The 27,631-nt window shown below is 37.3% G+C and overlaps 1 protein-coding gene across 1 annotated transcript; it reads left to right on the top strand.

Annotated features, from left to right (window-relative positions):
- The first annotated feature begins 380 nt into the window (after positions 1–380).
- FAM126B (family with sequence similarity 126, member B) lies at positions 381–27,095 on the top strand. The gene is made up of 10 exons (XM_009890178.1): positions 381–443; positions 1,527–1,628; positions 7,476–7,655; positions 9,564–9,644; positions 10,287–10,402; positions 11,178–11,273; positions 13,036–13,152; positions 13,831–13,918; positions 19,463–19,622; positions 25,894–27,095. The coding sequence occupies exons 1-10, from the start codon at positions 393–395 to the stop codon at positions 26,496–26,498; spliced, it is 1,596 nt and encodes a 531-aa protein (XP_009888480.1). The 5' UTR covers positions 381–392; the 3' UTR covers positions 26,499–27,095.
- Positions 27,096–27,631: the final 536 nt, after the last annotated feature.

Here is a 27,631-nt window from a genome sequence, read left to right as displayed (position 1 = left end):
TTGTTCCATGATGCTCTTTACTTTGTTCCACTTGTCTTTTCTTTGTACTATATTCAGTAAGGGAACAAGAATGGGATGTTGTGTCCATCTTAAATAATGTACATTTTGGCCTGAAGCACTGAATCATTCTTCTTCCTCCTCCCCCATTTATGTGCAGTACTTGTGACTAAAAGTCTGAAGAGAACAGTTTAATCATTGTTAGAAAATGGGACCAGTTATCCAAAACACAACTTTTCCTATTGTTTGATATTATATCATTCTATTGGAAATATGTTAACATGGTGTAGGATTGGGGTAGGATTTTACAAAACAGTTTTGCTGCCAGAACTCTTATTTACTTTCTTTTTTCCGTTCTGTTCTAAAGGTAAGAGAGAAGCAAAAGTAGTAAGAAAATGCTGGGATCAGAACGAGGTGTTGTAGAAGAATGGCTGTCAGAATTCAAGGTGAGCTGAGAAGATGAATGATAGTTATATCATTCGTTTTATGCCATAGAACACTTGGGTTTTTTTTAAATATGCAATAGTTAACCTTTAAAATATCTATTACTTCATCTTTCAACTTCCTATAATTCATAAAGCATGCAAAGGTCTATGTAAATGAGTCAGCTGATACACAATATACAATGCATAGGCCTAATAGTAATTTCTTATTGTAGAGCAGAACACTGATATAGCAGCGTGGGGTTTTCTAAAGCATATATTTCTGTGTAGATCAAGCTGATAAAATTTAACTAACAGCTGGATAACGCTGCCCAAATTTCTAATTAAGCAACTTTTTTATTTTTAAAAAATAAGTAGAAATGTTTGGAGCTTAAAAAAATACTAAAGAAAAATATTTGGCTATTTCTTTCCTATGGTCTGCATAAAATGAATTGTTTTGTCATGAAGAATCTGAAGTATTTTTAAGTGATCTTGCAAGTTGATAATTATGCTGAGTGAAATACATGCTGATGCATAAATAAGAAAACTCGATTTCATAACTGATATGAAATTAATCTGTTATTTAAATTAAGAATTTATTAAATAATGTATTTTTTTAAATTCCTCACATCATTGATGATACACAATAAGTCATTATGTGCTGTTGTTGGAAATTTGTTGAGGAGCCAAGGGTGCAAAATCCACAGACATGGTTGGTTGTGGGACTCAAGGCTGTCCATACACTTTCTAGGTTATCCAGACCTCTTAAATAATTCGAGTTAATTTGATGAAGACTTTGAAAAGGGCCTGTTAAGTACAGAATGTCAAGAAAGAGAGTCCTCAGATCAAGCTGGAGCAAATGATTTTATGAAAGGCAAATCTGAAACTGCTTTTTGATTTAGCCCATAAAGTTGGTAGTGCCCCCAAATGCTATTCATATGGAGAAGAAATGGTGTGGAACGAACTAGGTTACAAGTCTGAACATTTACTGAACTTCAGGAATTTTTCTTGATGTTAGGATGAGACAGAATCCTTTTGTGGAGTTCTTTAATATTTGGAAGCATTGACTTATCAAGGTAACACTTTTTTTTTTTCCTTTTTCTTTAGGCATTACCTGAGACACAAATTTCCAGCTATGCAGCTACATTGCACCGAAAAAAAACACTGGTACCAGCTCTTTATAAGGTCATTCAAGACCCAAATAATGAGGTAGCAGACTTTAAAAAATATTTTTGTTCACATTCTTATATTTTCCACCTCTACAACTAAAACTAGAGTAATTGAGAAGTGAAGATGGAGAGGAAGATTCTTCAATTCTTTCTAATGTTGTCTAACATGGGTATCATCCCTCTTTTTACACTCTTGTTTTTTGATGGTTACTTTAATGCCTTTCTGGAAAGACACAACCTCATCTGCTCCCAAAAATACAGTTTATGCTGTCTGCTAGATTTTACTTGCCATAGCCTACTGTTACACTTGAATTTGGCATGAGGGTTTCCTCCCAGCGTCCCCCCAACACCACTTGCCATTCCTAACAGAGACAAAGAAGGCCTTACAGTGAAACTCACTAAGACCAATGTGCTTCTCACCTGGTGGCTTATTAGTGGAAGATGGAATCAATTTGTTAAATCTTATTAAAATAACCACATCTTCTTTTGCTTATAGTAGTATCATGTTTCTGTAAGTTGGTTTACACTGCTGTAAACAAGAGCAGAACCAGGGCCCCCAAATATAAATACACACAATGAAAACTTAGCTTACCCTTGTACATAATTCATTTTACAAATGGCATTAAACTGAGCTTTCTTTTCCATTGGCTTCTGCTACGAGCATTTCTGGGAAAGTGTGTGAAATACAACTTCTCAATAAATTGTGCAAGCATACCATTCTCTGCTGTGTAAACTACTTCAGATAAAATGCTTCAAAATATTTGACTTATCATCTGCCGTCTCTTGTATATTTATAAATTGAATGGCAAGTGTACACAGCACGGAAGTTCTTTATTTTCCTAAGCACAGCTCAGCTGCTTTCGGAAGCTGAATGCTTGATTGAGCTTAAAGGAGATTGCATAATGCTCATGCAATAAAAAAAAAAAAAGCTTCATAGCTGTCAGCTTCATTTCAGTGTTACAAATAACTTGCACAGTGACCTTGTTCTTTGTGCTGAAGCTACCGTTACTCTCTTTCCAACCTGAAGCCACCATTGCCGTTGTCCTTTAGTATATATGTATGTGTGTGTATATGTCTGGAAATGTAAAAGCTTTCCTTTGCTTTGAGAATAAGCATTTGATTGATTTATTTATTTTAATGATGCAAAGAACCAGATTTGCAAAAAGAGTATCTTCTTAAGGGTGTGACGGTAATCTTACATTATTGCACACTGATGCTTGTCAAATACTACTCTTTGGAACTTCTGTTGCTGTTTGGGCCTGATGCTGATACCAGGTATAAGATAAGCAAACCCAGACTCAGATGACTAACTTCAGGTTCTGCTTGTTAAGGCAGTATGTATTTCCTTGTTGCACTTCTTCCAAACTTATTTGTATATCAGGAGTATAACCATAGTCAATTCATTATTTTACATATAATTCTGTGGCAATACTTGGCTCTAATCGAGGGTGGTTTTTTTTTAAATATGCTTTATAGGGCATTATTTGTTAGAATGATAACTGATTGCTTATGAAGATACAGCTTATGTGGTAGACTATTATAAAAATGTACTTGCTAGATTCTTAAATTTGACGTACAACTAATTTCTTTAGTGCAACTTAATTGTGAGGTTGACCTATTTTTAAAACGTCCTGAAAGGGGCAAACTGTTTAAGGCAAAAATGAATTTTTCTGGAATCACGTAATTCTATCTTGGTAAGACCAGCATTATTAATTTAACATGGAGCCAGCATGTTTAGGAACCAAAACAAACACCGAAGGTGTTTCTCTTTCTTGATAACTGTCTACAAATTCGAGAGCTATCAAATGAAGGCAAGCAGACTGTCAAGTTAAATACAATTGTTAGTGTTTACCTTTTAGGAAATTCCCTCACTTTTTTTAATATGGTGAAGGTAATGACTGGAACAGGAAGTTCCATAAAGAGTAGAGAGTGATCTTGCTCATAACAGCTTATTTAACTGAATAATATATTGATTTTTCCATAATATTTGAATTCTAAAGTAAAGTGCTTTTGAAGTACTGGTTTTTTAGATAGTTTTATATTTTTGGAGTTGGTTTATGGTTTTAGTCATGACTGCTCTCTGGATTTTAAATTAATGCAGTACTGAAATTTAAACATTGAATATTCATGTGGGGCTATTTAGGTTTAACTTGGAAAACTCAGCATTGAAACAAAATGAGATCACCTTTACAATGCCAAGCACTTCCCAGACCCAGTACTTGTCAAATAATAACTAATTTCACCCATTATGTTGTAGTAAAGACTAAAATGAGTACATTATTTTTTTACCGTTATTGAATTCTTCAAAAAGGTAAGCATTTCCAATCTTTGTCATGCATTTTATAATACATTATACTTAACTTCAAGGTATGGCTCTCAAGATTTGGCAAACTTGTAAAATAAACCAAAGCTATTTATCAGCTTCCTTAAAACATGACTAGTCTGCACCTCTGCGAGGTGTAAAAATGAAGTCTTCAAATTATATCGTTGTCACTTACTGTGATATTTAAGCCAGTAAAAATTCTGTTTGTGATTGTTTGTTATGTAAATTGCTGTTTATGCTAATAGGAAGGCTCTTTTAATCTAAGTTTTTAGTTTGTCAGAAAAGAGATACGGTTACACAAAACTTTTTACTTTGGATTTTTTGGCTAACTGCTGTGCTACTCAGTGTCCTTTGCCTTGGGACGGAAAGATCTCAGGAATTGAAAAAGTGTGTACCGGTTCATGTATACACCCAGCACTGGTGACAAAAGCTCCATTTCCTCTGTTTATCCACTGTCTTCTCAATATTTATATTCAGAGAAATAATTGGAAGAGGCTGGTTCTCTGAAAAGCCACATAACTAGGATGCAAGGAAAACATTTGTTCTTTCTTGCAGTGTCAAGTTTTGTGTTTCCAGGTGGGAGACGATGACGCTGTACTTTGATAGGAAAAACTTAACTGTTCATGCCTTTGAAAATATTTATGCTGTAGCATCTTTGCGATGGCAGCTTTTTTTTGTGGACACTGGACACACCAAAAGCACTATATTAGTTGCTACAAACAACTTTCAGGTTTTCAGCTAAGTAATTTGCAGTTGTTAAACCTTTTGCACAAGTAATGTGACAACTTCTAGAAATGAGGAGTATTTACATGCTTGGCAGCACCAATGACTGGATATTGCTTGTATCTTTCTAGGGAGCATGGTTTCACTTAGACTAATTTTATAAAATTTTAATTTGAAAAAAATAGAATAAACTCAGTAACTGCTCTGGTTGAATCTCATCTGACTTTAGCTAAAGTAAAGTATTCTTTTCCACTGTTTTTAATGGGACTTGGATTAGACTGGCTAATTTCAAGTGGGAAACAGCTTTGGGCTGCTATGATCTCTAATCTAATAGAAGTAGTATTTATAGCAATGCTGCTGTATACATCTGGTTTCTGATAATGTTTGTTTAGCTTTTCTTGCACCTGTTATCTCCTTGCAGATGTGCTTGTATTAGTTGTTTCCAGAGATTTCTTCTTTATGCTAGCTTCTTGCTTATAATTCCTTTTAAAGAAAACCTACAAATTTATTCGGTCATCTCTGAATTATTTATTAACCACATTTTTGCTTGAACATCTGAAATGTGCTAGGTCTTTCATAAAAGAAGGATGCAGTTCTGTTCCTGAGGATTTGAACGTTTACTGTAACAGATGTTTTTAATAGTTTGTGTCACTTTTAGGTAGGAGTTTCTACTAAGTAAATTTTAATTAAGAAAGAATGTACTTAAGCATCTTTTGAACATAAAGTGCTATATATGTATGAAATACTGGAATAAATATACTAGATAAAATAATACATGCTCAACTTGATAGAGAAAGCCCTAGCATCGTTTTATTAAAATGATTGCAATAGAAGCTTTACCGGCTTCTAATTTAATTTAGATCCTAAAACAGAACTTAAGTGGTGAAGTATTTTACAAATATGGCTTGTAAAAATCTGTGTGCTCCAAATTACTGGACTTCTCTCATTCTGTATCAATGTTGTCGGTGTCAGCTTTCTGCCCTCCCTCTCTTGTGGAGTCTCTCTTGCTTCTGTTGTGAAAACAGGCTTTTAGCTTAGAGTAACTAGGCTGTTAATCAGAAGCGTTGTTACACAAGGTACTTATACCCGAGCCTTGTATAAGAAGAGATTTGTCTGATAGCAAAGTTTTGTTTTACATAGATGTCAAGTTATGGCTTATATGATCAGTGGTTTAAAAAAGGTATGCTTCCTTGACCAGAATACAGTGCGTTAGAAATGAAATTAATGTGTTCACCCTTTCTTGGGTGATACTTTAAGGCAGCTATCTTGATAGAAAATTCTGTCAAATTTATGTTTTGTGTTTGTGATATGCTAGAGTAAAATATCTAAGTCTAAATACGTGTATGGGAAGTTGGACAGTCATACAGATTTACGGCATTGCACATTTGTCAAACATTCAAATTACTCATTTGTAGAAATGTCTGTCTCTCTGCTGATAGCAAGGGACTTCTTCACAGTGTTTTTAGAGGATGGATGGTTCACAACAAACCACAGAAGTACATCTTCATACAGCATAGCAAAAGAGTGATAGTGAATTCTACAAGAAATTCTGGGTACTAAGATTTTGATGAATTGACAAATAAATGAAACAAGAGTGCATCAAAGTCTATGAAACATACTGCTAATGCGCTGAAAGTCCTGAGCTGCATATACCTGGGAGTTAGCGTGTGTACTGAAAGAGGAGTAATATATGCCTTATCTGATCTTATTCTCTGCACTGGGTGTTTCCTATTTATGCCTTTTTGTCTCCCCAGTACAGCTGCTCTTGTGTTTGTCAAATGTAGGGGTTTTATTGCTCTAAAAAATGATATGTATAATTTAATGTTTAATGTTATTGTGTATGTATATGAGAGCTGCACAAAATATGTTTGGTTAGAAAGAAGACTTATTTGAGATTCTGGCATCTACTTTCTCACTCTTTAACTCTTCCATACGAATATAGACGCTTTAGGTTACATGGATACCTCCGTCTTTTTGGACATTGAATCCCATTAATATTTTCCTTAGGTCAGATCATCCAATTTCTTAGAATGTAATACTAGATACCGATCACAGACCTTATCAAAATTCCTCTTGGAATCTTTTTTTTTTGGTAGTTTTTGACTGGTATTTAAAAACTTGATTAGTCATGGGAAGGGTGGAGACAGTTTGACATGGTTCTTCCCCCCCTCCCCCCCCGTTCATTAACAATTCTGTGGGTGCATCTTAACTATTGGTTTGGCATTGTAGACTCTTAAATGGCAGGATTTTTCTCGTGCTTGTATCACACTGACTAGATAAGAGCCTTTTTTGGTTCTTGTACTGAAACCTGAAGGGCAGCTCAAGATGGAAAAATCAGTTGGCATTGTAGTGAACAAATGCATGCTTGTTGGGTTTGAGACTAAAAAGCTGTAGGTAAGAAATTAATTCATATTTCTGTCAATAGACTTGTCATTAGCAGCTAATCTTTAACCTTTGTACTTTTATAAACCTTACAACTCCACCATTAAAGTTTTATGGTGCACATAGTTCAGGCCACGTGTCTATCAGATACCTTAAATTAGTATCTGTACACAAAATAAATCTCATACTGACAACCCTAGATGTTCTCAAAACACAAGATGGTAGTGGCTGTAATAGGGCCTGATTTCCCAATACTGCATACCAGTGCCCCTCAGCCCTGTCCTTATAGATTTCCTTAAAAGGAATGCAGATATAATTTTGGTTCATTCACTTACCATCAAGGAATGTAATTTTTACTGGCTGCAGTGGCTATATGATATAGCCCCTATATTTGCTATTTCATTATCACTTATTAGAGAAGCCTAACAGTAATTCATTAGCCTTTTTGACTTTCCACAGCTCCTGGAGCCTGTTTGCCACCAGCTCTTTGAACTTTATCGTAGTTCTGAAGTTCGACTCAAGAGATTCACACTGCAATTTTTGCCAGAGTTGATCTGGGTATATCTGCGTCTTACTGCCAGCAGGGACAGGCAGAGTAATGGTTGCATTGAAGCATTGCTGCTTGGCATTTACAACTTGGTAAGTGAGATGAGTGGGAATGGCTGAGGAAAGCTTTGATCTGAGGTTTTGCGTCACTGACCGCTAGGAATAAAGTAAATTACTGGAACAATGTATTTAAAATTATAATACGCTTACATGAAAGCATACTTAATCTGGAGAAAAGGATAATGTAATGAAGGTTTAGTAAGAACGTGTTTGCAAAAATATTTTTCTAGTAATCCTTTGGGGACAAACTTTTTAACTAAAAAGGATCATCTTATGGGATTTCTTGAGCTGTTACATACAGGTGTTTGTAAGGAAATTAAGTAGCCCTCCTTAATGTTGAAAAATACAGCTTTCTATGGAGATGACTGTCAGGCCAATATGCTGGGTCAAACTTCATGATTCACTCCCCCCGCCCCCGCTTGCTCTGAATATGTCTTTTTAAGGGTAATTGGAAGCTGAAACCACTCTGCATGATAGCACTTAGATACGTGCATGTGTACATTTGAGGCAGATAGTTGTCTTGAGTAGAGCTGTGATTTTAAGAATAAGTAGAAGTAACTGTAGATGAATAAGTTTGGCCGTTGGATGTAAAAGTAGTTTTTTAGATCCTTACCTTAGCCTGGAAATGTTTACTTTTGTAATGTTATGAGGCTGTTTAGCATAACCACCAAGATAGGCATTCTCTAATGGGAATGTCTGTGTTACAGGACTTTAAAACATATTATACTGAAACATTGCCCTTCTCTACTAGCACAGTAAAGCCCTCTTTTAAATTGTGTATTATGTTTCTACACATGATGAGACACAGAACAGTCAAACTGTGGTTCTTAAAAGAAAAAAAAAAGTCTTATTATGTGTCTGTAGATCAGCTCTGTCAACTGGAAGATCCAGTTATTTTAGATTTATTCTGATAGAAAAAAACATTGGAAACTCCTTGCTGATTTTTTGGTAGTGTTTGCTGGGTTGAAATAGCATGTGTATCTTTGTCAACTGTTTTTTCATAAAGGTCCTTTTGCAGTTCCTTTGAGAGTCATGATGACGATTCATATTTTTTAAGGACACTTATTTCTTCATTCTCTCCAAATTCAGGATGAAAGAGGCCTCAAAATGGACAGTGGTTCCCACTAGGGTTTTTTTCTGTGTTTTAAGTTGTTGATATGTTTCTGCACATATACTGAGACTGAAGGAGTGAAGTTATTTTCTCAATACTTTGAAAGTGAAAGACAAGGATAAATCTTTTGCATTCTGCTAAATTCTGTCAACTGCCCTCCCTCCTTAAAGCCTACTGCAACTACTGTGCTACCTTGTACTAAGTTTTCACATAAACTAGAATGACTAGAGCTCATTGTTTGGAAATTTGCTGTACAAAGTGAAAAGGGAGGATTTTAGACTCCCTTTTTGGAATAGTCTTATGTAATTGCTCTTAGTATATTTGCTTTAAGAACTGCTGGGTTTGCTTATGTAGTAGCCTAGCAACTGTAAAATCTGACCAGTTTGAAAGCCTTTTGAGAAGACATTCTGTGTATTTCTTCCCGATAGAATGCCTAAAGAAACCTTGCCAGTCCCCTTGATTTCACCTTTTCTCTGTGGTGCATTTATTATGAAGTACTGCCTGTTGTCAGCAAGTGACTCATCAGCCTTCATGTGTCTATATCTTTTGGGCTTAAAGTTTAGCCTTGCTCCACTATGCAAATCCATTATAAATAAATGTTACAATGTAAAGGTGGGCTAGAAAAGCCTTTTGTTCTTTGTTTTTGATGAAGTCACACTGATCAAGAACCAAATACTGGGCTTTTTAAGTGTTGCAGACTGATTCTGCTAAACAGTCTGTGGTAGAGGTATTTCCCACTTTTTAAATACGTATGTAAATTTGCTGAAATTCTGAAAATGCCCTATCTCCTTACCTGTGTTTGGGTTTTTCATTTTGTTTGTTTAATGCAGGAAATTGCTGACAAAGATGGAAACAACAAAGTTTTATCTTTCACCATCCCCTCATTATCTAAACCCTCAATATATCATGAGGTAAGAGAGCTGCTGTGGTAAATTAGAATTGGATCTATTAGAGGAATGAAAGCTGGATCCATTTGATGCAACAGGCCATTTTAGGTGCATCTTGTTGCAGTAAGTTTTCAATGTCAGTAGCTTGCAATTAGCATAATTGAATTCAATCGCATTAGTAGAAGAAAAGGAATGTAAATGTCGAAAAATCTTTGCTGACAGTGACCATTTTGCATGGAGGTTAGTTGTATTATAGTTGCAACTGTGTTTTCCTGCCTCTTACGTGTTAGTATAAAAGTAGTCTTCCTTCTTATAACTCCTACTTAATGCAGTTTGAACTTGGAATTGTGCTTTTCTTTCTCTACTGTTGCTGTACAAAAGGTCTATGCAATTAGGACAAACTTACTATAAAAGGATATGTAAGAATCAAAGTTGAAAATTGCTCTCATCTGCTCTATTGTCTGTAAGTGTGGAAGCTGTTTATAATAATGAAATCGGAAACATTTTTAGATTTACTGTATTCTAGAATAATCTTAATTTTCACAGATCACAAGTCAAGTGTGTCTTGGCTTGGGTGGTTAGGAGTTTTAATACTTTTGGGGACCTTTTACTTATGGCTTGATTTCTTCCCCCTCCTTCCTTCCTCCTCCTGCCACCTACTTCTAGCCCTCTACTATTGGATCCATGGCTTTAACTGAAGGAGCTCTATGTCAGCATGATCTCATCAGGGTAGTTTACAGTGATCTTCATCCTCAAAGAGAAACCTTCACAGCACAGAACCGGTAGGTGGATGTATTCTAATATCAGAGGTGCTTCACTAGGCAGACAACAAGTCCTTAAACATTACAACCAAATATATTATGTGTTCAGTCCTTTCTCAACATTAAGTGCTTGGAAATAAATCTAGAGAACAGTCTTGGTAATCTTGAGGTATAGTATTTTTGTCATTTGATCCAACTTTGTATGTTCTTCTACTAGTTAATTTTGAAGACAGTAACTTCTCTGTCATTTCTTTGTCCACCAGGAATATCTTTGGGTTTATGTCTGTCAACTCAAATTTTCTTGGAAGTGTAACAAAATTCAGCTTTGGCTCTGAGGCTGTGACTGCTTTTTCCACAGGAAAAGAGCAATGGACCTGAGTGGATAGACAGAACTAGGCACGAGGGAGATTGCCCTGCTGTTATAGTGACTGCCAGCTTTACCTGTGTCTAAAGCCAGCTCTGGGAAAAATGATCAAATAATTTTGAATGCATTGCAGACTTGTGCTGTTCTAGAATTTTGTTCAAATATTATGCCATATGCCATTTTCTCCATAGTTCCTGCATACGCTAATGGTTTTCAGTAACAATAATTTTAAGTGTTTAATACTGAACCTTCAGTAGCCTGTTTCAAGTTAGTGAATTATAATGAAAGAGGATTTCAGGATTTGTGTGTTTACTTCTGACGCTTTTTTCTGTGGGGGATTTTATAAGACTGAGTTGTAGAATTCTTGTGTTAAATTCTGATGAAATATTAAGACTTTAAACTATGCAAGGTTTTGCTCTTGTCTCATTTCAGGTTTGAGGTGCTGAGCTTTCTTATGCTGTGCTACAATTCTGCTATTGTCTATATGCCTGCCTCTTCTTACCAATCACTTTGTAGGATGGGTTCCAGGTGAGACATTTGCCTTTGAAGTAGTCTTTCAGGGTGCATCTAGACGTACAAATATTCATTCAGCAAAAGGAGACTGAATTTACTTGTTGTGTTTAGTAACTTAAAATATGTAACTCTTGGTCAGTCCTGCAACTTAATTGGAAATTTGAAGCTGTGCTTGCATACAGATAAAACACATGGATTATCTTACTACTGCATGATCTTTCACAGAATCACAGAATGGTTCCAGTTACGTAACTTGCTGTTACTGGAAAGAAAAAAAAAGAAAGCTATTTTGGAGGAAAATTAGTTGAAGCTACTCAGACCGATGTGCATTTTTTTTAATTACATATCTCTCAGACATTTTCCAGTATAGTCAGCTTAAAAATCCTGTAAGGAATACAACCAGTTTCCTCTACTTCCAAATATTAATGTCTTGCTTCTGAGGATGGTTTACAACAAGTGTTTGCACACTGTTCTGGGTTTTAGTGGTTTGTTTGTGTTTTTCTTTGGTTTGTTTTTCGGTGTGTCCCCCCTTTGTTTTTTTTCCCCCTGATAATAACATCCCATTTTCTGGAGAATTCACTGCTGTGATTTCTCAAAATCTTATACATGCCCTTTATATAACCTTCTACTTGAATAGTCTAAGAAGCATCTGGTTGGCAAAGATCCCTGCGTTTTGTTCTGAAAAGTCTTAAGTATATGTGATATTCCCATATGCCTGTTTTTACCAGCATTTTTGTCTCAAAAGAGATAAACTCTCTCTCCTGATACCCCCAAACAGAGGAACCTCTTTAAATGTTTTTTGATTTAGCTTGTTTGCTTCAGCCCAATACTGCTGTTAAAGAAAAGTATTATATTCAAATCAGTTATGTAGAGAAGAAGGATCAGACTAGCTTCCAACAGCATATATTCTGTAGCAACACACACATGCAGTAAAGATTATAGCTTGTTTCTTTACTGTGATTTCTGATGGGAATGGGTTAATTCTTGTTACGCTTCTATCATCTTCACTTGAGATGTCGCTGTGCTAAATTTGCCAAATATGTTGGATTTTCCTGCATTTGAAAATTAGATCTGTTCTTTGGGTAGAGAAGAGACAACATTTTATGGGTTGGGGATTTTTTTGTTGTTTTTGACACAGTGCAGCAGTTATTATGTATTAGTGGCAATGTGTTGCTGCCATGATGACGATTCAGATAATAAAGTTATGAATAAATTATTCTGTTTTTTATGGAAACTCAATGTGATGCAGTATATGAGAAGGCAGGCCTTTTTTCAAGGGTCAGAAGTGTTTTTTTAGAAGGTAGCTGAGAGCAGTTCTTAAGAATATGGTATCTGTGTTATCCAACTTTAGGTAAAAGGTGATTGCATGCTGTCATCATAGATTAGGTAGGAGATGACATATTTCTCTTCTGTACCACTGAAATGTTTCCTTTGAAGAAGGTTGGTCAGTCACTGAATTTTGGAGAGAGTCTCCTACTTGGTGGCTGGCAGTAGAGAACATCTTGCCACCCTTGTTCTTTAGAAGCTGATCATATTTTGAAAAGAACAGATGGAGTTAATGGCTATATGAGAATAATACTGGATTATCAGCAACCCACATCTCAAGGCACTGTTACAAAAATGCTTTAATGGTTGGGAGAGCAACATAAGAACATTCTATGTTGCGTACTTACATTTGGAAAAATAAATTTTTAAAATAAACTAAAATCTTTGTGATGTAAAGACATTTGTAGTCTTTGTGGGGTTAACATTTTGTTACAATGGTGTGTTTTTTCAGGCTGTGTGTGAGTGGATTTCCACGGCAGCATGAGAAACGCTGGAAAGAACACTGTGGTAGAGTGGTGTTAGACCCTGACTTCATGGTGCAGCTGCTCACAGGTGTCTATTACGCCATGTAAGTGGATGGGTTTTTTGTGTAAAGAGAAGTTTCTGGTTTTACATGAATTTAAAATATAAATGCTAGTTGTTTTATGATTGAAAAAATAGTTAAACTTATAACTCAATTAGTGCATTTACCGTTACTTGGTTGCTCAGCCATAATAATTTGAAAATATCTTTGTCAGCATTGAATTTGATGAAGGGCGAGAAGAAGTGCTGGAGAGAGTTAGGCTTCTGGCTTCATCTTTTCCCAAGTTTCCACTACCAGCAGATACCTTCTGTTCACAAGCATGATGAGCTTGGATGCCAAGATAACCTGATAAAATGCAGAGCTCTAGAATGTCAGTAGCTTCTGAAGTAGCAAAAATCCATTTCTGATGGAAATTCAGTTCTGCTAAGTAGTGTTAACCTTTACATCTTGACCCCATTTTTTTTTTCAGTTGTTAAAGTTTGTCCTGATTATGTCATTGACTTTGTCTTTCTTGGAGGTAACAGGGAGCAGGTTTTTTGTTATACCGACAAGATTAATAATAAAATGATTTGTCTATAATTTTAAAAGTGCAGGGTCTGAGGTGTACATACAGTTGATGAACTTTCTACATAAGCAAAGAAGTGAAGAGATGGATTTGGGCAGAAAAAAGACGAGATTGAGTTTGTAAGATGTGAAAGATAAATATCTTTCTTTACTTTTTAGATATAATGGTCAGTGGGATCTTGGCCAGGAGGTATTGGAGGACATAATTTACAGAGCACAGCTAGAACTCTACTCACAGCCTCTGCTGGTAAGAAACAATCCATTGCAATTTACAGACTTGGTTAAGAGGAGTATGGATGTGTTTCTGAAGTGGACTGGTAATGAAAGGATTTTTGGCTATTTGCTGCACTCTCAAATGCAAGTGGTTGTTAACAGCTGGTGTTTTCAATGTAGCTATTTATACCATGCTTTTTCTGCTTGAATATTAAGCTAGGGTGTTGGGGTCTCCTAGGACTCATTGATGCTGAAAGCTAGGATTTTCTGATGTATTACAGTTGGATCAAAATGTTTATGTTGTTTTGGCATAAGCTACCAATGAGTGATTCAAAGAAGCTTAACCGAATGGTTATATGTCATTAGACATTGTTTGCAAAAAAAAGTGTTTTCTTTGCTTCCGGATCTTCATCAGGGCTTAGAATATGCTGTGTGTTTAAACTGATGACAGAGTAGAAAAATCAACAATAGGATAGAGCTGACAGTGAAAAGGAGCTTCATCTCCAGAGTTAGTGTCAGATTTTGATTGATCAAAGTCACTCTGGTCTTAATCTTTACCTTCTTTAGAGAAGCAGCAATAGAATGAAGTTCTGATTGCTTGGCTTTTTCAATTTCCAGTATACTTGCTGTTCTGATCATAAGAAGAGAGAAACGAAATGGGGAAAGAGGTGAAACTGGGCTGGATGCAGGTGGATGTTATTGGGGAGGATGAGGAGGCTGACAGAGAGAAAGGAGTAATGGAAGGATTTTATTTTTTTGTCAAATATAGGAATGAGGATCAAGGTGAGAGGGAAAATTAAGGAGAATAAAGTAAATAGACTGTTGTCTCAGTTTCTGCATCAGAATTATGCCTAGGAGCCTTTAGTGCTTCTCTGAACTAACAGCAGTAAAATTTAACTGCTTTTTAGATAACTGAGAAAGGAGTGGATTGGGAAAAATCTTTTTATGTGGCAGTCTGAGATCCCTTGCTTCTGAATTACGTAAAATTATTCTCTTGATAAATTAATATTGGCTGTAAAATTTATCTACAGGCTTGCTGACACTGCTGCATTTTAAATGCTTGGTATCCATTGAATTATTATAATAGTTGGTTCCTTTTGGAAATGACTCATTGCTCCATCAGATTGAAAGTTTTAAATTAAATATTGAACCTGCTGAATTGGGCCACCCTATCAAACTACTACATTTAAAAGGTGTGTAGGAGGATCTGGAACTTAATTCAATTGATGATATGACAATTTTCAGTCCTGATTGTTCATTTTTAATCAGTTTGGCCTTAGAGCCTTCTTCTAATTAGAAGAATCTTCTAGAATGTCTTTGTTTTTTTCCAAAGCTACTTCTTGCCTCTCCACCCCATTGTCTGGTGTCAGTGACATTATGACATCACCAATTTTTCACCCTTCCCCAGTTGTCAGGTTTTTCGCACATACGCATGCAGGCACATCTGTGGGGTTTTCCTCTTAATACTCTGATCATTGCCTTGTTTCCTATCTTATTTTACTGCATTTTTTTAAAAAGCAGCTGTAAGAAATGGTCAGTTTTGTAAAAAGATGACCTGCATGTCCTTGACCTCATGCTATATACATTCAAGCAATTTGACTTTCTCAAAGGTTGGAGTGCTTTCACCTTGTTGCATTCTCCAGGAGATGTGTGTAATTTAGCAGCATTATAAAATTTTGTGTTTTAAACTTAAAACTACTGGCAACAAGTAAAATACCATCTGTGCAGCATCCCAGATAAGTTTCAAGTTCAGCCTCTGCTAGGATTTCCTAACAGCAGCAAATTCTTTGAAGTCCGTTTAATATTCAGGCAAACCCCCACATAAGGATTATTTTTAGATACCTGTACTCAAGCTATTTGAATAATTATGGGAATACTGTCAGTCATCATTACAATGAGAAACATCACAGTCCCCATGTTTTGTTTTCTCTTGGAGAAATAATTTTGACAATATAGTAGATCCATGGTCTTATTTAAATAGGTTTATATTGCCTGTGGACTTAAAAAAAAAAAAAACACACCACAAACAAAACCAAAACCACAACAAAACCCAAACCCTAAACTAAAAAGAACACCACCAAACCAAAAAATCCCTGCTGAAATAGCAATATCGGAAAGCTATGAAATATCTGTAATGTAGAAGCAGTCTTTTTTCACTGTTGCCCAGAAACTCCACCGGAAAGGGCAAGAAGTAATGTAACGGAAAGGCTTTTTCTGGGAAAAGTATCTCTGTTAACAAACACTCTGGGTATTGGTCTCATAGTCGTGAAAACTGGGAGTTTCTACAGAGAGGAAACAAATCTCCAAGACTCAGTATTACTGCCAGGATCCCCTGGACCTGGGGAGTAGCTCAGATCCAGTCAGTCAGTCTCCTCTGAACACAAGAGTTCTGTGCGTGTTTCAGATGGAAATCCCTGTCTTCAGTGCAGAGCTGCACAGGCTTTCTTAGCCTGGTACACAAGAAGCCTGATCAGCAAGTCCCTATTGTGACAGCACCTTTATCCAGTGGATTTTATTGATGCACTTAACTGTTTTTGTTGGATGCTCTTTTCGTTAGAGCTCCTTTCTGGTAGGCAAGGGTGGATGGCTGGCCTGAAACCAGCCCTCCTTTGTCATCGACAGTTGCAGACTTGGCTAGCCAAGTCTGAATTGTGCCGTTTGTTTTTTTCCCTTCCTTTCGATGCTAGATTAGACATAGTGAGCAAGGTTTTTTCCATCCAAAGGATCGCAAGTTTGTTTTTTTCTGTCAGGGAAGGGCTGTGACTCATTCAAACGGATTGTTTTGATTGTTTCAAAGTTTTGCTGTTGCATTGATTTTTACCTCCATACGGTTCTCCTCAGTCCCCAGAAGTACAATTTGTGCTGTTAGAAAGGGCCAGCTGTTAAAAGGTTCAACAAGCAGAAGTGCTCTGTCACTTTTCTGGTCCTGTTGCAGAAACTTTCTGGTACTAATTTTTAGATTTTAGTCCTGTATACTGAGAAGGGTACCTATTCAAAAGAGGGCGCAACTCTAGTACTAGAGTAGAACATAGGAAGACAAACCATTGTATACTGTTGAACTTGATTTGGTTCAGTACAGCAGAAATCAGTTTCTGAAGTCTTTAATGTGATCAAGGATTGGGTGAATGCATTTCGAGAGGATGCCATGAAAAAAGGCCTATGTGTGAATAGGAAAGCAGTTAACAAACAAATGTTGAGGCTGAGAGAATTGACTAGCAAAGGGCAAATAAATTTTGGACAAGTGGAAGGCAGAATGACAAGGAGCATTTCTGTGATGGTGCCAATAATCTTTAGTGCTGGTTAGAAGCCAGACAGGAAGGCAGTGGAGAAGATGTTTAATGGGGAGTTACAGGATCACAACAGCACCTGGATCAGGATCAGCTATATGGCAGCCATTCCAGCCCCCCAGGAAGTGAAACGTCCATGATTTAGTTAATATCCTGTAAGCCGTGGCTTTACTGTTCAAAGCTGTTTCATTTCTTCTCGTGGTTGCTGGATGGTTTGCACGATATAACTTGTAGGAAAGTCACTTTTACTTTATAATAATGCAAATAAACACTTTGAATTCATGGAGCTTTTATGGCATGCCACATGCATTGATACTACCTTTTTATCAAATGTTATCTGAGATCTTCACAAGACAAATAATACAAAGTTCTGGCAATAGAATATTCCAGTGGTTTAGTAAATTTCTCGTAGTTTGTGTTTTTGCGAATGCTAAGGAATGATTGCTTAAACAGATGTGGTATATGTGGGCTTTGGGAGTTCAAGGGATTTGTTCGATGTCCCTTACATTTCCAAGGCCTCTGGCAACCTAAAAATACCAAGACAACATTGATGTGGTTTACAAGTGCATTAGTTCTGTCACTAGGTTGAAGGAAACATGAAAAAGTTGCTACAGCATAAAACTAAGAAATGCTTGATTGTAATAATGTGCTAAATAGTCGATACTACTCCATCAGCTAGCCACAAGTCTTTATACAGTAAAGAAAATGCCTGTTCTTAGAAAAAGAACATTATCTAAAAGGAAGTAAAATGTATGTATGCATAGTCAGAAAAATGGAGTGTCTTGCCAAGGTGCATATTCTAAAGCTGATCTGTGTTTTGAGTGGACAGAACAGTCAACCTTATAGTTTTTTGTGTCTTAAAATAAGGTTTACATCCCTTTGTCTTGAGCTAACAAATAGACTTGCATGTATTTAAGACATGCAGACCACATGTATTTCAGTGTGTTTCTCTTGCTGTATAGTGAACTCTTCTCTCCATTTTCAAAATTAATTTTTTTTTTGTGATGCAAGAGAAAATCCATTAGGAGACAACATAAAGTTGCTTTTCATAATGCTTCTTGTAAACTATAATGGAGAGAATAGCCTGCCCAAATTATGGTGGTAACGGTTGCTAGGTAGGATTTTACAGAGATTAGTAAGTTATATTTTCCGTAGTTGTATTATTTTAAGTATAGATGTCTCTGACGCTCTTTTTTATCTACTGTCTTAATTAGAGGGGGAGTAAAGAGCATGTAGGAAGTCAGATGTCTGTGAAACGTAAGGGATCTATGAATGAAGTTGTGATGTTAAGTTTAAAATATGTCTAATATTTTTGTTGCTGGTTGGTTATATTAAGTCAGTAAGATTTTTGAAAATTAATGTGTTCACTTTGTTTTGGTTTTTTTAAAAGTTTTAAATCACATTTTGTGTGCAGCAATTTTGTTATTGTTGAATATTGTACATGCCATAGAGACCCAGCTTGCTTTTCAAGAGCTGGTACACAAGTTCACTTTTTCAAGAATTTACTTGGAAACTAGGAAACATTCATGGAGGGTTTCTTTTTTATATATATTTTAAGGAAACCTCTAATCCCACAAAGGCATTTTAGGAAAATGTAAAGAAGCAATTAAAACATTAAAACTGAGAGGTCACTTATTCTCCTTGAAGCTGCAAAACAAAACTCCTGACTTTATAATAGGCTATTATAATAAAAAAATAGATCTAATAAAGATGAATGCATTTTAATGATTTGATGGTCATTGCTTAGGTTGCAGGTTTTTTTAAACTCTTGCAAGTACTTCATGTACTTGCAGTCTAATCCCCTTGGTTAGTTTTTGGGGGGGAGGGGCCGAGGGGGGTAGAATAAGGCAGGGTGGGGTAGAAACTGGCCCTGTCTCCCCGCCACTCAAGGCCATATGCTGTTTGCATTGAATTGGCCTGTGACTTAATTTTATGACATTCTTGTCATAAAACATAAATGGTATTTTCCTTGTCATTTTGCGGTCCTTTCTGATTGGAGACCTTCCTGTGTAGATTGTTACCTCTGTCAGTACAGGTGGCAAATATGGAACGAAATAAATTACCTCAAAAAAATGGAGAAAATTCAGCTATATTTTTGGGAATAGGTTTATGATGGGCTTTTCAACATAGTTATCAACTGTGAATCTTGGGGATGGCGCCATTCATCTGGATGGGATCTGGCATAATTAACAATTCTTGGTTGTTTCCCTTTCTGTTTCCAGCAAGAGATCTAATATTGCTATCAGTGCAGTCAAGGACAGTAGTAGTACAGTATTTTACTTTTATCTTAGGTTGCAAATGCCATGAAGAACTCGCTGCCCTTTGATGCTCCTGATGCTTCACAAGAAGGCCAGAAGGTACTAAAAGTAGAAGTTACTCCGACAGTGCCGAGGATTTCTCGGACTGCTATTACAACAGCTTCTATCCGTCGTCATCGCTGGAGGAGAGAAGGTGAGCTTTCTCTGCTAAGAGCAAATACTGTAGTGTACTGTATTCATCATCATCACTGTAATCTGGCTTCTGAGTTTGAATGGTTGCAGAGCAGTTGGTTGGGGTTTTTTTGTTTGTTTGTTTGGTTTTGAAAAGTGATATTCCATAACAATGTATAGTATTTTACATCTTCAGAGCACTGCATGAACATGAACATTTGAGATGTTTGTTTGGTTTTTGATTTGGTGATAACCCATGAGGTAGGTGAGAAAATGGAGAAGCTGGAAAGCGTTCAATAAGATCTATTTTTCTCTATGTAACACAGCATAAAATTGTAGGGATAGAATTTTGCTTAGAATTTGAGTTCCTTCTTTAATCCACACTAAAACTCAACTGCCTCCCATCACAAATAGCTCAGGGAATGAATGGTATTATCCAGACCTTGATAGGGTTTCAGCTACCTAAAGCTACTGAAGGCTGTGGGAGAGGGAAAATCTCGTTCATATGGCCCAATTTAGAGAGGGGCCGTGTCATACAGTAGCTTTGGATAGCTTAGAATTAGTCCTTAGTTTTCCTCAGTTAGTACTTATGTTATATGGAAGTGTACCTGACTTTATGAAGAAAAAAAATAAATATGTAGTAATATTTACCTTGATACGATGACATCTTCAGTGTAGGTGTAGCAAAAAGCTTGCTTTGAAATCACTTTGTCATACAAGCTTTGTTGCTGCATGTATAAAATAATGATTAAAAAAAGCTGCATAAATGGCTGAAGGTAAAAAGAAGAATAACCTAATAATAAACTGAGAGTAAGAGAGTCTGAAAACAAGGATTACATATTTTCCTGTGGTTTTTTTTTTTTTTTTCCTTTTTTTACTTTCTCTCCCCTGTATCATGTGCAAAAGGATTTGATGACCTCCGGTCTTCAGTTGATTAGGAATGTCCAGGACAAGAAGTAGCTGTCTTCTGTTTTCAGGACTCTGGATCATGTTCGTCTTCGCTGTAGTTGCCATTTATTCATTTGCTAGTCTCTGGTTTACAGTATAGCCCACCTGTCCCTTTCTGTGGATGTTCTCACAACTTTTAACTAAGCATGGGTAGTGTTTCGTGTTTGTTCCATGTCCGCATAAATTTTCTATTTTCCCTGCCTGGGTTGGAATGCCAAGAAAGGAATAGAAAAGCACTAAAATGTTATATGTTGAATCCCAGATGGCTTTGACTTCTCAAACGAGGCTGACTCAAGCATACCTGGCTCACCGATCCAACACGGCTCCACAGACCTAGGGATCAAACGTGAGCAAGAGGGGGAGGTGCTGATGCGCAAGACCCCTGAGCATGGCTTCCCGGAGCCCACCTTGGCAGCAGCCACAACAGAGGGTAGGACAGAGATGAGGAGGCAGAAGTCAGTGAGGCAGTTGCTGGAGGAGGATCCTGGCTCCCTATCCCCAAGCAGAACTTCTTTCCATTCTAGTGTGTGTTTCCGCTATCCCAGGGTGTATTAGCTTCTCTTTGCAATACACGCATCCCCTATATACCTAACATCAGGTCAGGTACTACCTTTTGTTATCACATGGGCTGGCCTGGGGCTTGCATCTGTGTGGTGAAAGACTGCTTGGCATGGCAAAAAAATGGCAAAAAAACCCCAAACCCAGGGGTTATAGCCAAGAGCTTTGGGATTGCTTGGAAACTTTCTATTACTGAGCATGTTTAATCTAATATTCAGAAGGGAAAAATGCACCAGTGGAACATGAATCTAGCCCTGAAAAAGTAGCATTATAGAGTATGAATGGATTTGGCTACAACTTAGTTACAGTAGTGTCTTGTTAGTCTGCAGTTTTTAAATTTCCAAGAATGAAGTTTCCTATTCCCATTCAAAGTCAAGCCTATCTAAGACAGGTATCCAGCTGTTGATGTTTGTATTTGCCACTCATCCTTTAATTGAAAATTCATACACATACAATGTGTTTACATGAATGAGCTGGCTGCTCTAAAGACAAGTACCCAAAAAGTACTTGTGTTTTCAAGAAGAAACCAGGTTGGCATGTTTCTAAAAACTTTAGAAACAATTACTGCTTGCTTGCTTTCTTAGTGATACTGTCCACACAAACGCTGTAGGACTTCGTACGTCTGCTCTGCAGCCAAGAGTAGCAGATAGAGTAGCTGGTAGAAATTTCATTTGCTGAAGTTCATCTATTAATTTTCTCATCTTTACTCCATAAAAGACATGGTTTTGAGTACTGAATTTGAATCATCATTTCTCCTCGGAGATGAGAATTTATTTCTTGTAAATGTAGCTAAATATATTTTTCAAATGTTCTCCTGTCTTAAGTCTTCTTTTCTATATGAACATTCCTTTGGTATTTCCAGTCTCTATGAGCATATCAGTTGATCATAAACGAGATTTATTTGCACATTTGGATATAAGCTACATAGTTTTCAGATTTGTTCTTCTGGAAACAGTAATCTGGAGATTTTGGAGATTTAATGTAGTGTTGTCACAGAATCCTTACCCTTAATCAGAGTTGCTATCAAACAAGAAGTAAGACACCATACTTCTGTAGAAGATAGTTGCATAAAAATGTCAGTGCAGGTTTATAATGTACTCCGTGGTGCATAGTGAATTTGAGCATGCTCAGTAAATGAGTCCTGTCTTCTCCTAAATTCACTTGTTCGGTTGGTCTTACTCCCTTTTACTAAACTTTGCATGTGCATGACCTGAAGGATATGGAGAAGTCCTCAGCTGCAGAGAACCTTCTGGGAGGGACAAGAAGTTGGAAAGAAATTGACAAAGACACGGCCTTCTAGTCTTAATTTGTTTTAAGGCATCTATATAATTTGGCACGTTCTTGGATAAGGCATCTTTTCACATGCTTTACTTCAGTAGAAGTGGGTTGAATACCTTTTACTTCTGTAACGTTAGCAATGTATAATTGCATGCTTGGGTGAACTGAATTCTGCCAGTTGATAGCATCTGGGAGAAGGCCAAGGAATGGAGTCTGGCTTGATTTATCAGTATAGAATCTTGTGTGTGTATACAGTGGTCTATTATTTTACTCGTGCTAATTTCACAAAAAGCTTCAGCTAGCAAATTCCCTCTCATATAATTTTAATATTAAACAATATAATGAGAGACTGATCATTTCTAGTGACTTTTCAACCTTCAGGTATGGAAGGATAAACAGAATAAAAGTCACTTTAAAAAGCTGTATAAAATCCCTTCTTCAGATCAGTGTTTTCACCCAATAAGTAGAAAAAAGCAGATGATTCCAAGAATGACTCAGTAATGCCTTACAAGGTATTCTGCTTCCAGGTGGTAGCAGCTGTGGTTATGTGCACTATTTTGGGTCAGTGGAGAATGCTGTATCTACATATACAGGGTTAATTATGTCCAGGTGTGAATAACAAAGTCTTTGGGGACAGACTTGTTCTGATAAGGAACAGTGAGAGTTCTGAATACACACTGTAGTGCAATTGATACGATTTTTGTCAGGTTGCACTGTCTCTTTCTGTTCTGGCCTTACAGTAGAAGAGTGCTTGGGAGGAGTAGGTTTTTAGTTTTTGTTTTCTCTTTCAATTGTCTTACTGATCTGTTGAGGGGGGAGAAAACTTGATGACTTCATTCTGGTTTTCCCCCCAAACAGAGTATGTAAGGACGCAAATGTTTTTGATTGTTTCTGAGGGCAGTTTTTATAGGAAAAATAACAAGTTTTGGGAAAAGAATGTGTTTGCTGAATTACTTTAATCCCACTGAGAATTTTTGTAGGTATATGGATCTGACTAGACAGAAATTCTCTTGCATGTTGTCTTCTCTATCTTCTTCATTTTTGAGCACTGCTGAGCTGCTTGGGCCTTTGTATTGTTGCAGCATCCAAAAGTTTGCAACAACCCCTCTCAGTCTTTAAATTCTGTGGCTAAAATGCCACTTTTTCAGTGTGACTCTTCTGCTTCACTGTCCCTGAATAGGAATGTCTGTTTTAGTTACATTACTCAGCAATGTTTTAACGTAAACTTTGAAGACAACTAATGTTCTTGTAATAATAAAAAGCTTAGCATTGTGGTCTAGAGATACCTTCTTGCAAGTTATGTATCTTTCATTTGAATAAGAAGGGCTTGAGAGGGGACTTCATCTGCTGCTATTGCTGCTTGTAACCAAACACGCTTTCATCCAGCTTTGCATGATGATATAAAGAAACATAAATATTGATTTATTGAAAAAGTGATCTTGCTTTCAGGATGTTCCAGTTACATCATTTTTATTAGCATCTTTGATTATGTGTGGGAAGGTTGGGGTGGGGGGAAATGGAAATGTGGTGGATTGGGAATAAAATATATTACTGTCTAATGTACGAAAATACACTTACATCTTAATGAGAAGATGAAGGCTTAATTTGACCCAAACAGGGTGGACAGGAGCTGGGGAAAGTGTATGTATTTAAAATATGGTTACAGGAAGTTAAAGGAAGTAACGTGCCCTTCATTTTAATAATAGCCCTTGAATCCTTAGAAAAAGAAGCTTCTTAGGTTAAAGGCTTTACCAAAGAAGGAAGACTGCAGTAACATGAACTATATTACCTTTCTGCTTCTGGGAAGCTAATGAGTCAAACAGAACTATGTAAAACTACAGAATAATCTCACATTGCATTGTTCTGAGAAACGCCTGAGAATGGTCTGATTTGGAGATGGTTAAACATCTTTTGTAAGCTGATACACAGTAATGGAAATTCTAAGAGAAAGTTTTCTGAAAAGAAGAGGCAAGTTTAAAAAAGGATAATAAAACCTCCCTGTAAAGTTGTGGGTTGTTTTTTTTTTTTCTTTACGCTTCAGAAATGTGAAGTTGGATCAGGCTATGTTCCTGCTACACAGAGGCAGCAACAATGCTGAAAGCTTTGTGTCTGTTCTGCTTCCCATAATGTAAAATGTTCCTTAGTGCTCTGCTAACAAGCAGCATGAAAGGATGAGCTTCCACTCAAATGTTAGAATCTCTCAGATCCTTGCCACCAGTTTTTCTCCATTCCACAAAAGAGATTTAAACATGTTTGCTTGGCAGCAAGCTGGGCTGAACAAAAAACTGCCAATAGAGCAGTACAGTGGCTTTAGCTGGGACAGATCCCTAGGCTTTGCAGATTTCTCACGAACAATCAGGCTTCACAGCTTTTATAAAGAAAAGCAAAATTCTTATAGCCTGGATGTCTCCTTTGTTACTAACATGGTTAAACTTTGTGGCTTTTTCCCATTGAAATGAGATACATGGAGCAAAACCTCAAGCTCCATTTTCAGTTTTGAAATTTGAATGCTGTTCAGTTTTCTACTGAAACAATAGCTCTTCATTTGAGTATTTGGAGCTTAGTAAAAGGACTGGAATAAGATTTTTTTTTTTTTTTTAAAAGTCTTTGTGTGCAGCCCTAATCATATTATAAGCCTGAAAACAAGGATTTAAGAAAGAAGTTTGTTAGGCTTTTTTTTCTCTTTGAGAGTCCAGTCAAAAGCACGGTGCCTCTTCTACGACATGAAGTTGTTTCAGTGGTTAAATTTCTCTTAATACAAGGAATGGTTTTTTTTTTCTCTGGAAAAATCTAGATGCTGAGATAAAAGCAAATATGGTGGAAGCACCTAGACAGGATCACTGGAAATGCGGGAAGGCTTGAGCTCTGGAGGAGACAGAACTAGGAATTAGGTTAATCTCTAACAGGAAGTATAGTCACGTTGTTTGAAGCGCCAGCTATGCACAACAAGTGCCTTCTACTTCTGTTGGAGCATTGTGATTGCTGGCCTAGGAAATGGCCTAATTCTGAAGTTTACCAAGCGCTCGCCAGAACTTACTGTGATTGGAAGAGATCCTGAATGTGCTTAGATCTTGCCTCAAAATAGGATAAAAATAGTCTGAAAGGTTTTTTGGTTCGGGGTTTTTTTTTGTATTTTTTTAACCACATGTAGGAGGAGAATGGGCACCAGTATCTGCAGACAGAACCAAACCAAATTAACCAAATGGGGCCTAATTCTTCTTGTTTATAGACAAAGTTCAGGAGATAGTCTAAATTATAAAAGTGATGTAGAGGAAAGGGAAACCAAACTCAGGGAATACTTATTGTTAGATTCTGTTATTCTGCTAAATATGGAAGCAAGATTCTTGGCTGAGAATTAGAAATTTTAAAGCAAGTGGAAACCAGGTGGGTTAACAAATGAGCTTTGTTTTGACATTCTGAGTGCATCTTTGTGTTCATGCAACTTGAATGCTTACTGTGTGTTCTGATTGGTTTGGGGGGTTTTTGGTTGTTTCTTTTTTTCTTAATAGATGGTGAAAGTGTAAATGGAAGAGAGGAATCTGTGAACCTTAATGATGCTGATGAAGGATTTTCATCAGGAGCTTCCCTCAGCAGCCAGCCAGTTGGGACCAAACCTCTATCATCTGTATCCCAGAAGGGCAGCTTAAGGAAAACAGCAAGTGGCCGTTCTGCTAAGGATAAAGAAACCTCTTCTGCAGCAAAATCCAATGAGAGCCCTCGAGATTCAGTAGCTCGGAAGCAGTACATGCACCAATCCACTGACCTTGGTGCAGATATAATTGAGATGACACCTACTAAGAAACACCTCAGCCTGCCTGCTGGGCAGGTGGTGCCAAAAGCCAACAGTTTGAGCCTGATCAGGACCGCCAGTGCTTCCTCCAGTAAATCATTTGACTATGTGAATGGCAGTCAAGCAGGCTCCAGTGTTGGAGCTGGTACAGAGAGTGTTACCAATCTAGCAGCTGGCAACACCAATCGGTTTTCAACTATCAGCCTACAGGAGGACCGACTGGGCCAAGCTGGGGAAGGTAAAGATCTCCTTCCCCCAGGAGCTCCCCTAACCAAGCAGTCTCGATCTCCAAGTTTCAATATGCAGCTGATATCCCAGGTGTAACTTTAACTCCCTTCCTTAGGACTCCCTCTTTCCCCGTAATCCCCAGGCAAGTTCATCCTTAGGCAAAACGTGAACCATCATCCTGCAGTGTGAAAATACTGACTGTTGTGATCTTGTTTGATTTGGTTTAGCTGTCATACTGTATTACTGAAACAGCAATAATTCTTCCCTCACCTTCATCCTCCCCCCGCCCCTCCCCTTGTAAACATGGTTGTGAAGCAGTATATAATGTACTGTATGCCTTTTTCCATGCCTTCCTTTCTCCTTGGGTGATGTGCAATCCATCGTAGGCTGATCAGTCCCATTTCAACACTGTGAGACTGGAGACACCGGCGGAAATGGTGAATGTGATCCCTATGAGATGATGCTTTGGCTTTGTTAAGAAATAGAAACGGGTTTGTTTTCTCGGTCTACAGTACTGCAAAGACTACTGGATCATGACTTTTCTTTCTCAGAACCAGGAGTGCCTCAGAGATTCTAGTGTGACTTTGGACCTCTCTGAGTCTGTGCAATCAATTCTGGGGAGGGGATTGTCATTGCTGCTCCTGGCTGCGTACAGCACTTTTTTCATTAAAATGAGGGTAGTTTTTTCTTGCCTGCCCCCAGTCTCTCATCCCAGAAGCTTTTGATGTTCAGCAACTGAGACATGCGTATTAACAAGTTGTTTTCCCTCAAAGAGAGGATTCTCAGTAGATAATGTTGGTTACAATGCACTTCTAATGGCGTTGTAGCCATATGTAATGTTACATGTCTTCCCCACCAGGACACAGGGTCATTCTGCATATAGACTAAAATTTAGACAACCATGCTGTTAAAGCAATTTGGTTTGTAAGTGGGAGGGAAACACTATTTTCCCAGGAACTAATAGCTAGCTCTGCTCCATTTTTGTTGTTGTTATTCTTGTGAGGTGCTGATCACTGAATTGAAAGGTGTATTCGGGTAGAGTATTTCTCAGGCTGCTTTATATGGTATCGTGGCTGTTTGACACCCCCGCCCCTCTCAGCTGCTTTCTCAGTGTCCCTGAATTCAATCATGGAGTCGCTTGAAGAATCCTGCAGTCCAGACAGACCATACTCTTAAGGGGCTGTCTCAGGGATAGAGACAATAGTTTGCTAGAAACACTGAAGCTTCAA

Source organism: Charadrius vociferus, unplaced genomic scaffold (assembly GCF_000708025.1).
Source record: "Charadrius vociferus isolate BGI_N301 unplaced genomic scaffold, ASM70802v2 scaffold147, whole genome shotgun sequence".
NCBI classification, from domain to species: domain Eukaryota; kingdom Metazoa; phylum Chordata; class Aves; order Charadriiformes; family Charadriidae; genus Charadrius; species Charadrius vociferus.
The sequence above is the reverse complement of the archived record's forward strand: the minus strand, read 5'-3'. Positions and strand labels throughout refer to the sequence as shown.